Source organism: Pseudophryne corroboree, chromosome 2 (genome assembly GCF_028390025.1).
Source record: "Pseudophryne corroboree isolate aPseCor3 chromosome 2, aPseCor3.hap2, whole genome shotgun sequence".
NCBI lineage: Eukaryota > Metazoa > Chordata > Amphibia > Anura > Myobatrachidae > Pseudophryne > Pseudophryne corroboree.
In genome coordinates, this window is record NC_086445.1 from 672,272,998 (window position 1) to 672,286,426 (window position 13,429).

At 46.0% G+C, this 13,429-nt stretch overlaps 1 protein-coding gene across 6 annotated transcripts in view; it reads right to left on the reverse strand.

The window, feature by feature from the left end:
• RBBP5 (RB binding protein 5, histone lysine methyltransferase complex subunit) overlaps positions 1 to 13,429 on the reverse strand; it is a 508,962-nt gene that overhangs the window by 96,012 nt on the left and 399,521 nt on the right. For 5 of the 6 annotated variants that reach the window (XM_063955094.1, XM_063955092.1, XM_063955093.1 and 2 more), the window contains one exon: positions 9,398 to 9,645. In XM_063955094.1, coding sequence (XP_063811164.1) covers positions 9,398 to 9,645 — 248 coding nt within the window. The remainder of the gene's footprint in view (positions 1 to 9,397; positions 9,646 to 13,429) is intronic. The other variant, XM_063955095.1, reaches the window with a different exon arrangement.

Consider the following 13,429-nt stretch of genomic DNA (forward strand, 5'->3'; position numbering starts at 1 on the left):
CTCAGCCAGGGTATCAAATTTGTAGAATTTTACAAACGTATTTGCTCCTGACCAAGTAACTGCTCGGCAAAGTTGTAAAGCCGAGACCCCTCGGGCAGCTGCCCAAGATGAGCCCACCTTCCTTGTGGAGTGGGCATTTTAAGATTTTTGGCTGTGGCAGGCCTGCCACAGAATGTGCAAGCTGAATTGTACTACAAATCCAACGAGCAATCGTCTGCTTAGAAGCAGGAGCACCCAGTTTGTTGGGTGCATACAGGATAAACAGCGAGTCAGATTTTCTGACTCCAGCCGTCCTGGAAACATATATTTTCAGGGCCCTGACCACGTCAAGCAACTTGGAATCCTCCAAGTCCTTAGTAGCCGCAGGTACCACAATAGGTTGCTTCATGTGAAATGCAGAAACCACCTTAGGTAGAAATTGAGGACAAGTCCTCAATTCTGCCCTGTCAGAATGAAATATTAAATAAGGGCTTTTATATGATAAAGCCGCCAATTCTGACACACGCCTGGCTGAAGCCAGGGCTAACAGCATCGTCACCTTCCATGTGAGATATTTTAAGTCCACAGTGGTGAGTGGTTCAAACCAATGTGACTTTAGGAAACTCAACACAACATTGAGATCCCAAGGTGCCACTGAAGGCACAAAAGGAGGCTGTATATGCAGTACCCCTTTTACAAATGTCTGAACTTCAGGCACTGAAGCCAGTTCCTGTTGGAAGAAAATCGACAGGGCCGAAATTTGAACCTTAATGGACCCTAATTTTAGGCCCATAGACAGTCCTGTTTGCAGGAAATGGAGGAAACGACCCAGTTGAAATTCCTCTGTAGGGGCCTTCTTGGCCTCCCACCACGCAACATATTTTCGCCAAATGCGGTGATAATGTTTTGCGGTTACGTCCTTCCTGGCCTTGACCAGGGTAGGGATGACTTCATCTGGAATGCCTTTTTCCTTCAGGATCCGGCGTTCAACCGCCAAGCCGTCAAACGCAGCCGCGGTAAGTCTTGGAACAGACAAGGCCCCTGCTGGAGCAGGTCCTTTCTTAGAGGTAGAGGCCACGGTTCGTCCGTGAGCATCTCTTGAAGTTCCGGATACCAAGTCCTTCTTGGCCAATCCGGAACCACGAGTATAGTTCTTACTCCTCTCCTTCTTATGATTCTCAGTACTTTTGGTATGAGAGGCAGAGGAGGGAACACATACACTGACTGGTACACCCACGGTGTTACCAGAGCGTCCACCGCTATTGCCTGAGGGTCCCCTGACCTGGCGCAATATCTGTCTAGTTTTTTGTTTAGACGGGACGCCATTATGTCCACCTTTGGTTTTTCCCAACGGTTTACAATCAGGTGGAAGACTTCTGGGTGAAGTCCCCACTCTCCCGGGTGAAGGTCGTGTCTGCTGAGGAAGTCTACTTCCCAGTTGTCCACTCCCGGAATGAACACTGCTGACAGTGCTATCACATGATTTTCCGCCCAGCGAAGAATCCTTGCAGCTTCTGCCATTGCCCCCCTGCTTCCCGTGCCGCCCTGTCTGTTTACGTGGGCGACTGACGTGATGTTGTCCGATTGGATCAATACCGCCTGACCCTGAAGCAGGGGTTTCGCTTGACTTAGGGCATTGTAAATGGCCCTTAGTTCCAGAATGTTTATATGAAGAGATGTCTCCAGGCTTGACCATAAGCCCTGGAAATTCCTTCCCTGTGTGACTGCTCCCCAGCCTCGCAGGCTGGCATCCGTGGCCACCAGGACCCAGTCCCGAATGCCGAATCTGCGGCCCTCTAGAAGATGAGCACTCTGCAACCACCACAGGAGGGATACCCTTGTCCCCGGTGACAGGGTTATCCGCTGAAGCATCTGAAGATGCGACCCGGACCATTTGTCCAGTAGGTTCCACTGGAAAGTCTTGCGTGGAATCTGCCGAATGGGATTGCTTCGTAGGAAGCCACCATTTTTACCCAGAACCCTTGTGTATTGATGCACTGAGACTTGGTTCGGTTTTAGGAGGTTCCTGACTAGCTCGGATAACTCCCTGGCTTTCTCCTCCGGGAGAAACACCTTCTTTCTGGACTGTGTCCAGGATCATCCCTAGGAACAGAAGACAAGTCGTCGGAACCAGCTGCGATGTTGGAATATTGAGAATCCAATCGTGCTGCCGCAACACTACCTGATATAGTGCTACACCGATCTCCAACTGTTCCCTGGATCTTACCCTTATCAGGGAATCGTCCAAGTAACGGATAACTAAAATTCCCTTCCTTCGAAGGAATATCATCATTACGGTCATTACTTCAGTAAAGACCCGGGGTGCCGTGGACCATCCCTACGGCAGCGTCCGAACTGATAGTGACAGTTCTGTACCATAACCTGAAATACCCTTGGTGAGAAGGGTAAATTTTGACATGAAGGTAAGCATCCTTGATGTCCCGAGACATCATGTAGTCCCCTTCTTCCAGGTTTGCAATCACTGCTCTGAGTGACTCAATTTTGAATTTGAACCTCTGTATGCAAGTGTTCAAAGATTTTAGATTTTAGATTTTAAAATCGGTCTCACCGAGCCGTCTGGCTTCGGTACCACAATAGTGTGGAATAATACCCCGTTCCCTGTTGCAGGAGGGGTACCTTGATTATCACCTGCTGAGAATACAGCTTGTGAATGGTTTCCAAAACTGCCTCCCTGTCAGCGGGAGACGTCGGTAAAACAGACCTTTGGAAACGGCGAGGGGGATACGTCTCGAATTCCAATTTGTACCCCTGAAATATTACCAGAAGGATCCAGGGGTCTACTTGCGAGTGAGCCCACTGCGCACTGAAATTCATTGAGAACGGGACCCCACCGTGCCTGAACTTGTAAAGCCCTAGCGTCATACTGAGGGCTTGGCAGAGGCGGAAAAGAGTTTCTGTTCCTTGGAACTGGCTGATCTCTGCAGCCATTTTCCTCTCCCTCTGTCACGCGCAGAAAAGAGGAACCCTTTTGTCCGCTTGCCAACCAGGCCTGCGCCTGATAATACGGCGTCTTATTTTGAGAGGCGACCTGGGGTACATCCCCTCTTTTAAGGCAATACTTCCAAATGCCGTTTGGAATCCGCATCACCTGACCACTTTACTGGTATAATTGGACAACGCACTTATACTTGATGCCAGTCGGCAAATATTCCGCTGTGTATCATGCATATATAGAAATGCATCTTTTAATTGCTCTATAGGCAATAATATACTGTCCTTATCTAGGATATCATATTTCCAGTCAGGGAATCCGACCACGCCAACCCAGCACTGCACATCCAGGCTGAGGCGATTGCTGGTCGCAGTATAACACCAGTATGTGTGTAAATACATTTTACGATACCCTCCTGCTTTCTATCAGCAGGATCCTTAAGGGCGGCCATCTCAAGAGAGGGTAGAGCCCTTGTTCTTACAAGCGTGTGAGCGCCTTATCCCCCCTAGGGGGTGTTTCCCAACGCACCCTAACCTCTGGCGGGAAAAGGTATACTGCCAATAACTTTTTAGAAATTATCAATTGTTATCGGGGGGAAACCCACGCATTTTATTTCTCAGATTCAGGAAAACTACAGGAAGTTTTTCCTCACCAACATAATACCCCCTTTTTTTTTTTTTTGGTGGTATTCATATTATCAGAAAAGTGTAAACTTTTTTCATTGCCTCAATCATGCAATGTGTGGCCCTATTTGGAAATCACGGTTGTCTCTTCACCGTCGACACAGGAGTCAGTATCCGTGTCGGCGTCTGTATCTGAGGTAACGGGCGCTTTAGAGCCCCTATATGAGACGTCTGGACATGCACAAGCTGAGTAGCCGGCTGTCTCATGTCAACCACTGTCTTTTATACAAAGCTGACACGGTCACGCAATTTCCACAGTACATCCACTCAGGTGTCGACCCTCCAGGGGGTGACAACACTATTACAGACACTCTACTCCGTCTCCTCATCATTTTTCTCCTCATACATGTCGACACAAACGTACCGACACACAGCACACACACAGGGAATGCTCTGATAGAGGACAGGACCCCACTAGCCCTTTGGGGAGACAGAGGGAGAGTTTGCCAGCACACACCAGAGCGCTATATATATACAGGGATAACCTTATATAAGTGTTTTTCCCTTTATAGCTGCTGTATTGTTTATACTGCGCCTAATTTGTGCCCCCCTCTCTTTTTTAACCCCTTTCTGTAGTGTAGTGACTGCGGGGGAGAGCCAGGGAGCTTCCCTCCAACTGAGCTGTGAGGGAAAATGGCGCCAGTGTGCTGAGGAGATAGGCTCCGCCCCTTTCTCGGCGTCCTTATCCGTTTTCTTGTATGTTTTGGCAGGGGTTAAATGCATCCATATAGCCCAGGAGTTATATGTGATGCATTTATTTTAGCCATAAAAGGTTTTCTAACGATTTATTGCGTCTCAGGGCGCTGCCCCCCCAGCGCCCTGCACCCTCAGTGACCGGAGTGTGAAGTGTGCTGAGAGCAATGGCGCACAGCTGTGGTGCTGTGCGCCTACCTTTATCTGAAGACAGGAAAGTCTTCTGCCGCCGATTTTTCCGGACCTCTTCGCTCTTCTGGCTCTGTAAGGGGGCCGGCGGCGCGGCTCCGGTGACCCATCCAGGCTGAACCTGTGATCGTCCCTCTGGAGCTAATGTCCAGTAGCCTAAGAAGCCCAATCCACTCTGCACGCAGGTGAGTTCGCTTCTTCTCCCCTTAGTCCCTCGATGCAGTGAGCCTGTTGCCAGCAGGTCTCACTGAAAATAATAAACCTAAACTAAAACTTTCACAAAGAGCTCAGGAGAGCCCCTAGTGTGCACCCTTCTCGTCGGGCACAGAAATCTAACTGAGGCTTGGAGGAGGGTCATAGGGGGAGGAGCCAGTGCACACCAGGTGATCCTAAAGCTTTCTTTAGATGTGCCCTGTCTCCTGCGGAGCCGCTATTCCCCATGGTCCTTACGGAGTTCCCAGCATCCACTAGGACGTCAGAGAAAATTTATTGTACAAAAAACTTCTAAAACATAAAAAACTGCCAATGGACTCCAGGTAAGAGAGGGGGGCATACACGGGTGAATGAAAAGATGTTAATGTCCGGATTATTCTCACCTTAGTAAGTACCGTCCCAATCAGTCCCTGGTGGTCCTGGCCCTCACACCAACGCGTTTCGACTGGAAAAGTCTTTGAAAAACATCTTTTCATTCACCCGTGTATTCCCCCCTCTCTTACCTGGAGTCCATTGGCAGTTTTTTATGTTGTTTTAGAAGTTTTTTGTACAATAAATTATTTTGTGTGTCACTCCATGACACCATGCTTCGTTTCTCTTCATGTTTAATACGAGAGGAACGGACCCTGGAATAAGGAGCATCTAGAACCTGCAGGATCACCTTAAAGATACCATTATATACAAGTCCCCTCATTGTGCAGTGTGAGTTGGGTACGCCCATTATTCCTCTCATCTACCTTACTTGCATGAATGTGACCGTGTACGACAACATATCGAGCTAAAGATACCTTTATGTGTTTTCCACCCCCCTTTATGGATGTGAGTACGGTACGCACTCCCCCATTATAAATCCTAAGTTTAGAGGAGTGAATTGCCTTTCAGCATTTATTCACTCCACTTTAAAAACTTACTACACTATCAACTGTTCCATTTCCTTTTTCACTCCCGAGGACAAGGACTATAAAGGACCCTGTCTGGAGGAAGAGGAGAAAATCATAAGAACACCAAAGATACCTTTACGCGAGGGGTACATCACGTCTTTCACGTGAGTACTGGTACGCAATTAGCAGTTACCATCTTTTTAAAGATTTCATTTAAAGACACTTCCACTACCTATAATACGCCTACTACACTATCAGCGGCCTTCCCTGTCTCTTTGTCTCCAATTACTGAGGATAATTACTATCCCGATACCCCGGACGCGAGTACAGGAGAAAAACCCGGAGAACGAATATTTGAGACACCCCTAAGGAGAAATATACTCCGTTGTGACGCGACCGAGGACATAGACCTATTCAAGATTCAATTCGGAGAATTAGAAATTAAGACACACAAAGAAAGGTTCCACACGTTTTAACTACACCACGTGACACTATTATTCAACCCACTTTGAGAACTATCTATCTATTTAGATACTGTGCACATTTAACTTCATCTCTATTGTATTTTTCGACGAGCGCAGACGTGATCTCCCATTTTTTTGTTGTGTATTCAGGTTCTACAGGAGAATTTGCCCCAGCAGTCCTAGAAACAGCACAGCTCAGTCTATGACGGCCGCTGGTCAGAAGTGAGGGAGAGATATGCAGCTCCAGGGCGGAAACATTGCTGAAATGGCGCCCTGGGGCTGGGGCCTCAGGTCCGACCTGCTCCCACTGCTGGCATCCCAACCGGGTACAGCGGGCTAAAAACGGGGTTAACATAGAGAAAAACCCTCCTGACCTGTGCCCATGAATGACCCTGGTGGCTAGTGGAGCGGCTGCCCAGTACTCAGTGTCCACGTCAGCGCGCACCCTTCCCGCCTCCTACGGCCGCGCTGGATCGCGGTTAAGTGCGGGCACAGAAGCCCCTTACCTCCCCCTTGTCAGCGGCCCCGGGATCCAGGAGGTCGGCGTGTGTGACTGACCAGTGAGAAGAAAACCTAAGCCTCCGCTGAGTGACCCAGCAATCAGGGCGCGGGAGTATACAGCGCCGCTGGGGGTGACGGAGCTGCAAGCAGGGAAGTTTGTCTGACTATACTTGCTGCAGCCCTTGTAGTATTCTGACAAGAATCTTCCATCTTTTTCTTTCAAAAAGACGCTCTGAATAGGCTTCCTGAGGCAGCCCCCTGTAAAGTGCCTGCCTGCATACTCCATGGCACCAACTTACAAACTGAGCTACCTGTACATGGAGGCGGGGTTATAGAGGAGGCGGCGCTGAGCATCTTGGGAACAGTCAAAAGCTTTGAGCCTGTTGGTGCCTCAGATCAAGATCCTACTCTACACCCCAATGTGAATACTTGTGGAGCCCAGTGTACCCCGCAGCAGAAAACTACAATTTCTGAGTGTTATTTTGGGAAACACAATCGTCAGGTAAGTGGTTAAAAAAAAAAGACAGGTTGTCCACTCACACCTGATCGTCAACCCATAGTTTGAAAATACCCCATTATTTTCACCTTCAAAATATCTGCTAAGCCTAAATGTTTACATATTTTTTCCACTCATAGATATTGGATAATTTTCCTCAATAAAAAAAATAAGCATGTCTAATTTTGTCTCATCTGTTTGATTTGGTTCTCTTTATCTACTTTTAGGACTTGTGTGAATATCTGAGGTCGTTTTAGGCCAAATTTTTGCAGAAATATAGTACATTTTGAAGGGTTCACAAATTTTGAAGCACCGCTGCATATCTTAAAAGGAAAAAGCAACAATTTCTACTTCATCAAACACAACATAATTAAGAAAGCTTATTCACATACCAAAGAAAAAAAAACATGACAGCCATTTACAATTCTGGTTATTAGTTTATTCCGGTAGCTACAGTTTATGAAGACCTTTAACATAGCAACACTCATCATTATCACTTAAATGTCTGAAGCACTATAGTAGAGCATAAATGGAAAATAAAAGGAAAATATAATAATCTTTTAATTAATAAAATAACCTTTCTAATTGAGCAAATTGCAAAGCACATGCAAATTAGGAAAAGGGAATGCAAGTTACAATAAAAACCTCTTACCACTTTTAAGCACTATTTTTTTTTTTTAACGGACTAAAATAGAGCATGGTTTTCAGTGGGAAGGGGTTAAAATCAAGAAAAAAAATGCGTGGGGTCCCCCCTCCTAAGCATAACCAGCCTCGGGCTCTTTGAGCCGGTCCTGGTTGTAAAAATACGGGGGGGAAATTGACAGGGGATCCCCCGTATTTTTAAAACCAGCACCGGGCTCTGCGTCCAGTCCTGGTGCCAAAAATACGGGGGACAAAAGACGTAGGGGTCCCCCGTATTTTTAACACCAGCACCGGGCTCCACTAGCTGGAGAGATAATGCCACAGCCGGGGGACACTTTCATATCGGTCCCTGCGGCCGTGGCATGAAATCCCCAACTAGTCACCCCTGGCCGGGGTACCCTGGAGGAGTGGGGACCCCTTAAATCAAGGGGTCCCCCCTCCAGCCACCCAAGGGCCAGGGGTGAAGCCCGAGGCTGCCCCCCCCCCATCCAAGGGCTGCGGATGGGGGGCTGATAGCCTTGTGTCAAAGAAAATAATATTTTTTGCAGCAGAACTACAAGTCCCAGCAAGCCTCCCCCGCAAGCTGGTACTTGGAGAACCACAAGTACCAGCATGCGGTGGGGAAACGGGCCCGCTGGTACCTGTAGTTCTACTGCAAAAAAATACTCAAATAAAAACAGTACACGCACACCGTGATAGTAAAACTTTATTACATACATGCCGACACAATTTTTTTTCTGGGTTTTTTAATCATCTTTGTGCCGTCGAAAAAGTCGAATCCAGGAAGCATACTATCCGTCAATTGGTACGTTTTTCGACAGCGGGACTGTCGAATCCGTTTTTTCATCGAATATGTCGAATTCGGGTCCCGGCGGCAGGGTGCCTGACTGTCGATTTGTGTCGAATTAAAAAACGGTCGAATTCCAGCCGGAATTCGACCGCAATTGCATATACCCCTATGTGTTACACAGAAGTGGTGGACAAAAGCTTAGCAGTCCTACCACTCCAATCTCCTATAAAAGGGTGTGTACACACGGTGAGATCCTTGATATGCCCGATTTTCACTTGCGATTTCCCCTTAACTCCCCGGAGCCCAGCACCACCGATTTTAACTTTTTTTGAGATATGGACTATGTGTGCTTATGATTTTGGCTTATGTGAGATGTCATTGACATGTGAGATGAACTAGATAGTACACCGATCTAGCAAGGTTTGACTTGCCTGCACAGTCTATCTTTTCTTGCGATGCCGACCTGGCAGGACCGCGCATCGGGATCGAATCGGGATCGCAAGGTGACTTTCACCTTGCGATCTGCACTAACTTTTCTTGCGATTTTGACTATATAGTCAAAATCTAAAGAAAATCTCACTGTGTGTACACACCCAAAGTCAGGTATATAAAACAAGGTCTAGCAGCATTCCCCAGATAGTAGAGAGGCAGAGTAGTTCAGCTTATTCAGCTAAATGACGCACAGTTTTATTTCTTTACTCTCTTTTACATAAAGACTATCATATTACAGTGTTGTTTAGAGACTGTGTAACAATTCACAACTATCCTTGCATCAATGGAGCCTAACATGCACAGTTTATGAGTCTATTAGGACATTGTGGTTGACAAACTCATTACTCTGTTTATACACACCAAAATGCCACAATGTCTATGTATGTATTTTACACGACAGCACTAACACATCTAAACTCACCATCACTGGGCACTCCTTGCAGCTCAACCATTGTGGTCTTTGGCTTCTTCTTTGGGGGTTGCACTCCATCTGACGTGGCCTGTCGCTTCTTGTCAGTTCCTGCCCCATCCTCACTCACGGACATTGGTGCGGTCTCTGGGGGTGGTCCATAAGGATTTTCCTCAGGGTCCTCTACCTCAGGAGCAATGGGAAGATACAGCAGTGCCTTGGTATCCTCCAATTCCTCATCACTGCAAGGAAGCAGAGTTCTGTAATATAAAGGTGTGCAATATATTCTGAATTTTACAGACTACAAGTCGCAACACAAGATCAACTGCCCCTAAAGGTTAAAAGACAAAAAAAGCAACCACTCCTACATGACAATAAATCCAGCACTACTGCATATTATATTCAGAAATAGTCTGCACATACTACATAGAAAGAAATGTTGCATGCACATGAAACACGGGTAAAGGATATGGTGCATAAATCATGGTAATTCCACTTTTGATGGGGATGACTTTAAAGAGACTCTGGCACAACATTCAAAAAGGGCCTGCACGTCCAACTGAAAATCTTTAGGGAATTTTCACCTAGGTACCCACCTTTTGAACATGAAAGGGCTGACTCTGAGGGGTATATTTACTAAAGTGCAGGTTTCAGTAGTAGAGATGTTGTCCATAGCAACCAATACATTTCTACTTATACTTTATGTAGCACCTTCTACAAGAAAATAGCCACTGATTGGTTGCTATGGGCAAAATCTCCACTACTAAAACTCTGCACTTTAGTAAATATACCAGAGTAGGGAGCAAAGCAATAAAAAAAAAAAAAAAAAAAAAAAAAAAAAAAGCACCTTTGTATCTGGAACAAAGGGCCTTATTCATATGCTGATGCATCTGCAACTTCGATGGTGTCACAACTGAACGATTATCAGCAGACTTTTGCATGCGTCACTGATGCAGCGCACATGCACCAAGGTACCTATCCAATGCCACACACAGTGAGGAATCAGTCTCAGTGTGATTGACAGGACGAGGCCGTTTGAAGGGAGGTAATGGGGAGTGTCTGCAAAAACGCAGCTGCATCTTGACCATTTTTGGGGCGCATGTTGGCACACAACTGTGATCTCATATGCATACTACAAGGCACCAGCATCGCAGCTACTGGGGCTATTCTGCATGGCCATGGAGGTGCGGCTGCGTCAGTGTACACAGCTGATGAGCATGTTGCGATGGCTTCTGTGGGCATCTGTTCACTTGTGGGCAGCTTCTACACTTACGATGACTCCCATTTCCATCACCAAAAAAAAAAAAAGAGGTTGCTGCTTCATCAGGCCCAACGTTACAAAGCAAATGATGCAAATACTTTTTTTCTGCAGGGTAAATACAAGCTGCATTTGCATGTAGCCCACAAATACTGCCCAGCTTTATTCTTACACTGCTGTTTAGAAGCCTCTCTCTGATCTAAATCTCTCCGCACATTTTGAATCAACCCCACCTGCAGTGCAACATTGTTTTGCACAGTTGCATAGTTACATACTTTCAACTCTTTTAATCTTGGTTGATTAAAACCATGGGAAAAGCAGGATATAATATGTATCTCCCAGCAGACCTGCACTTCCCATTCAAATAAATACTTTGCTGGTATCACCCATTAGAAATGGCACTCAAAGCATGACATAACTCAACTCTTTGAACAGCAATAATAGGATTTTGGTACTTGCCTGATAAATCTTTTTCTTTGAATCCATAGAGGGCATTGGAGTACTCTTGGGATATGGACGGTGCCAATAGCAGGGATAGGCACATTTAAATATTTAAATGTGTAAGCCTCCTTCCCCTCCATACTCCCCAGATGCCTCAGAGGTTTTTTGCTGAGACGAACAGGAGCGAAAGAGAGGATGAACAATGGAGAATTACATATAACATTATAATATAACGAACAACTAGAAAGCTGAAACGACAACAGATAATCACCTTAACCTTCAAACAAGCAGGTGATAACGTGTACTATAAGTATAAACGGAACCTACCACAATACAGGTGAAACTGCTCTGGGTGGGTGTCCAGTGCCCCCTATGGATTCAAACAAAAGGATTTATACAGTAAGTACCAAAATCCCATTTTCTTTTTCATCCACTAGGGGTCACTGGAGTACTCTTGGGACGTACCACAGATCCCCCCCTGGTCGGGAGAGCTGGTTGGCACCTGTAACAGTAGACGGCAAAAGCTAGATGCTGATGCCGCAAAAGTATCAAACTTGTAAAAGCGCACAAACGTGTGCACTGACAACCTTGTAAACGGTCTGCAAATTTATATCGTGAAAGCCGCACGACTTGCTACCCGTGACGTTCCCACAGAACGTGTGGAATGTGCTGAAATAGATGCAGGAGGTTGTAAACTAGTATGAAATTAAGCATGACGAATAGTCAGCTTCATCGATATAGCCAACCTCTGTCTGGAAGCTGGCCAACCTACAGTACCTTGACTGTATTATAGAGAAAAAACAATGTATCCGTTTTCCTCCATCTAACCCAGTCCGTAAAAATAGCAAAAACACTAGATAACTTGAAAGAAGGTGGCGTAAACTTCAGAGCTTCAGACCAACAAATACAAGCTTGCCAAATAATGATAATGAGCTGCTGTAACTGGCTTTCTAGTACGGAACATGGTTGATATAACAAAATGCCCTGTCGTCTTGATAGGGTGGTTTCAACAGCCACCCCTTCAAATGCAGCCGCGCTAAATTGGGGTAAAGAAACGGACCCTGTTGCAGAAGGTCTGGGCGTAGCGGAAGTAGCCACAGATGGTCTGTGAGTAGACCGCGGAGATCAGAGAACCACGCTCTTCGAGGCTAATGAGGCGCCACTAGTATGACGGTGTGTACTCTCTTTTGTTGATCCGCTTCAGCAACCGAGTAATCAGCGGAAATGGTGGACATAGATATGAGGCTGTACAGCCACGCTATTGTGAGAGCATCCACTGCCACCGCCTTTGGATCTCTTGTTTTAAACACATACTTGAGTGTCTGATGATTTTGGCGAGATGCCATTAGATCCACCTGCGGGTAACCCCAACGCTGAACGAACATCTGAAACACTTGTGAATGTAAAGTCCATTCTCCTTGCTGAAGATCCTGACGACTGAGTTAGTCTGTTTTCTAGTTGTCCACTCCCGGAATGAAAAGAAAAGAGATACTGGCGCCGGCAGTTAATCCAATAATTAAAATACGTTTCACAATAAAAAATATAACACTTTAATATAAATTCATAAAAAAAGAGGGATAATTGCCACAAATCACATTAAACGTGACTATAAAAAGTAGCTTGTTGGAAAATAACCTCAAATATTCTACTCAATAAAGTGCTATATTGCAATACTGGCTAGGGCTCATTCCACATAGTTAGAATTCATTCTGAAGCAATGGTATTACCCGATCTGTATGGTGCAGTCCCATAGGTATCTTAAGGGTTCAGAGATCCAATTTGAAGTAGGGAAGAAGATCCGTGTCCGAGGATATGCTTTGGTTTAAGGAAAATCGGTGGTAGCAGGTGAGTCCAAATTGTGCCAGAAAGGGTGGTGAGGAGATGGTAGGTTTATGATCCGTACAAGCAGGCTCAATGCGTTTCGCTGGTAAGGTTACCGCCAGCTTCCTCAGGAGCATGTTTCCAATGTCACTGGGCTCTGCTTATAAACCATCTTAATGGTGGCTTAATCCCAAGCACCTGTTGTGCTCATCTGATCATCTTAGAAACACTCCTGGAATGAACACTGCCGATAATTTCACCTGGTGATGCTCAGACTAATGTAGGATTCAATCATCTCCTCACATGGCCATGTGACTTCAAGTTCTTCTTTGGGTGCTGATGTATGCGACTGCCGTTGCAGTGTCTGACCGAACATGAACAGTGTGAGACTGTAAGATGTGAACTACCTGTACAGAGCATTGTAAATTGGCCTGAGTTCCAGGGCAGTTATTGACAGTAATCTTTCCTGGTCTGGCCACAGACCCTGAAGCTGACAATGTAGGACAATAGCTCTCCAACAGATG